General features: G+C 39.8%; 1 protein-coding gene across 1 annotated transcript in view; it reads right to left on the bottom strand.

Moving 5' to 3' along the window:
- LOC101861553 (solute carrier family 23 member 1) overlaps positions 1-1605 on the bottom strand; it is a 26055-nt gene continuing 24450 nt past the window's right edge. The window contains exons 11-12 of the mRNA XM_035969958.1: positions 1184-1304; positions 1-714 (exon numbers count right to left, since the gene is read on the bottom strand). Coding sequence (XP_035825851.1) covers positions 518-714; positions 1184-1304 — 318 coding nt within the window. The 3' untranslated portion in view covers positions 1-517. The remainder of the gene's footprint in view (positions 715-1183; positions 1305-1605) is intronic.

Genomic DNA, 1605 nt, shown 5'->3' with positions numbered 1-1605 from the left:
CTTTCCGATTTAGAAGGTTTAATATATGTTTTTATACTGAATATAGTATCTTCTGTTTTAGCATGAATTTATCATTTCAAATTGTCCCCCGGTGGCGGCCGATGCCTACTCGTATCGATGTTAGGACCAGCAAGGAATTTTAATGTGAGCAACTTGCACACGGGACCTCCAGGGCTTTTTGCACTTAGTCGAGAAGACTAGGTGTTGGATCTTATCTACTTTAAGATCAGTGTTGTGCTGAAAGACAGATGTAAGAGGGAGCCAGGAATAGGTGTAGAAAGAGTCAGACGTAAAGGAGAGAACAGCTCAGAGGAGACCCAGATAGGGAGGGTGGTAGAGGAAAAGAGCAGATGACAGAACAGGAAAAGGGGTGAAAGGAGAACATTTAAGGGAGGATTTTTCTCGTTCTCTCGGGTTTCGATCCTGCGACTGTTTGAATGAGAGGTAAACACCAAACTTCTAAAGCACGACAGTCTCCCAAAATATAATGATGAATTCAAGTAAAGCACATTTACATCTATTCCTGGAGTGGCGAGGTTTCCTGGTCGAAAATCGGAAACACTCGCACAAATCTCGACTTTCGGATTTTGTCTGGAATGAAAGGCAGTCTGTACAGTTGTCGCCCTTCGGCGTATTTGGTGCTCGGAGCCTCCTCCTTAGAACTAGCTTCTACTTCTTCCAGTTGTCCCAATAGACCACGCTCTTTCAGGGTGCCTGGGTGAAAGAAAAGGAAAACTTCAATGCATGTTGTATTTGGACTAGTGTACTCGAACTGCACATACAACTATGTGTTCTGTTGGTATCATGGCGGGTATGGTTAAATTCAGTGATTCTTTTTCGAATCCCCAACAGAGTTTGTCTAAGCTGTTAGCAGTTATTCTGTGATTCTTTTTCGTCGCTGATTTTGTTTTTGGTATTATCTGCTTTTTAAAAAAAGTTAATCCTTAAAACTGGTAGTGGATTAAACATAATTTATTAAATTGCAAATTACTATATATATACAAATAACCAAAATAAAACTGATGACATCACAGTTATGATTGTCCAAGATTTCGCTCAGAATGTGCCCAGAAACAGTTTCCGACTCCGGGATTGCAAAGTTAGATATATGTTTTTATTCAAAGTTTGCCCAGACCAGCATTTCTTGACTATTACATCCTTTTCAACCCAGATCAATTCTCACCTGCTACTGTGTTGTCCAGAAAACAGGCGAAGGCGCCTCCAATGAACGATGAGTTGGAGAGCAGCATTCTGATGGCCGAGTCCCCGGTTTCGCTGCCTGTGGAAAACAATTGTAAAACATTTTGATATTATCTGGTACCGTATACAACAAGTATCCAACCTAAATATGTAGACAAACGTCTGAAAGTTTGCACCCATGTTAGTTTTTTCTAGTTTTTTTTTGTGTCTATAAATTGATCAGCAACCATTTAATCAGACAGATCATGTATTACGGAATGAACCAATCAACCAATCAATCAACCAATCAATCAATCAATCAACCAATTAATCAATTAATCAAATAATCACTTTTAGCTCATCTCTCTCTTTCTCTCTCTCTCTCTCTTTCTCTCTCTCTTTCTCTCTCTCTCTCTCTCTCTCTCT

This window comes from Aplysia californica, unplaced genomic scaffold (assembly GCF_000002075.1).
Source record: "Aplysia californica isolate F4 #8 unplaced genomic scaffold, AplCal3.0 scaffold00009, whole genome shotgun sequence".
In the NCBI taxonomy this organism is placed as follows: Eukaryota; Metazoa; Mollusca; class Gastropoda; order Aplysiida; family Aplysiidae; genus Aplysia; species Aplysia californica.
The sequence above is the reverse complement of the archived record's forward strand: the minus strand, read 5'-3'. Positions and strand labels throughout refer to the sequence as shown.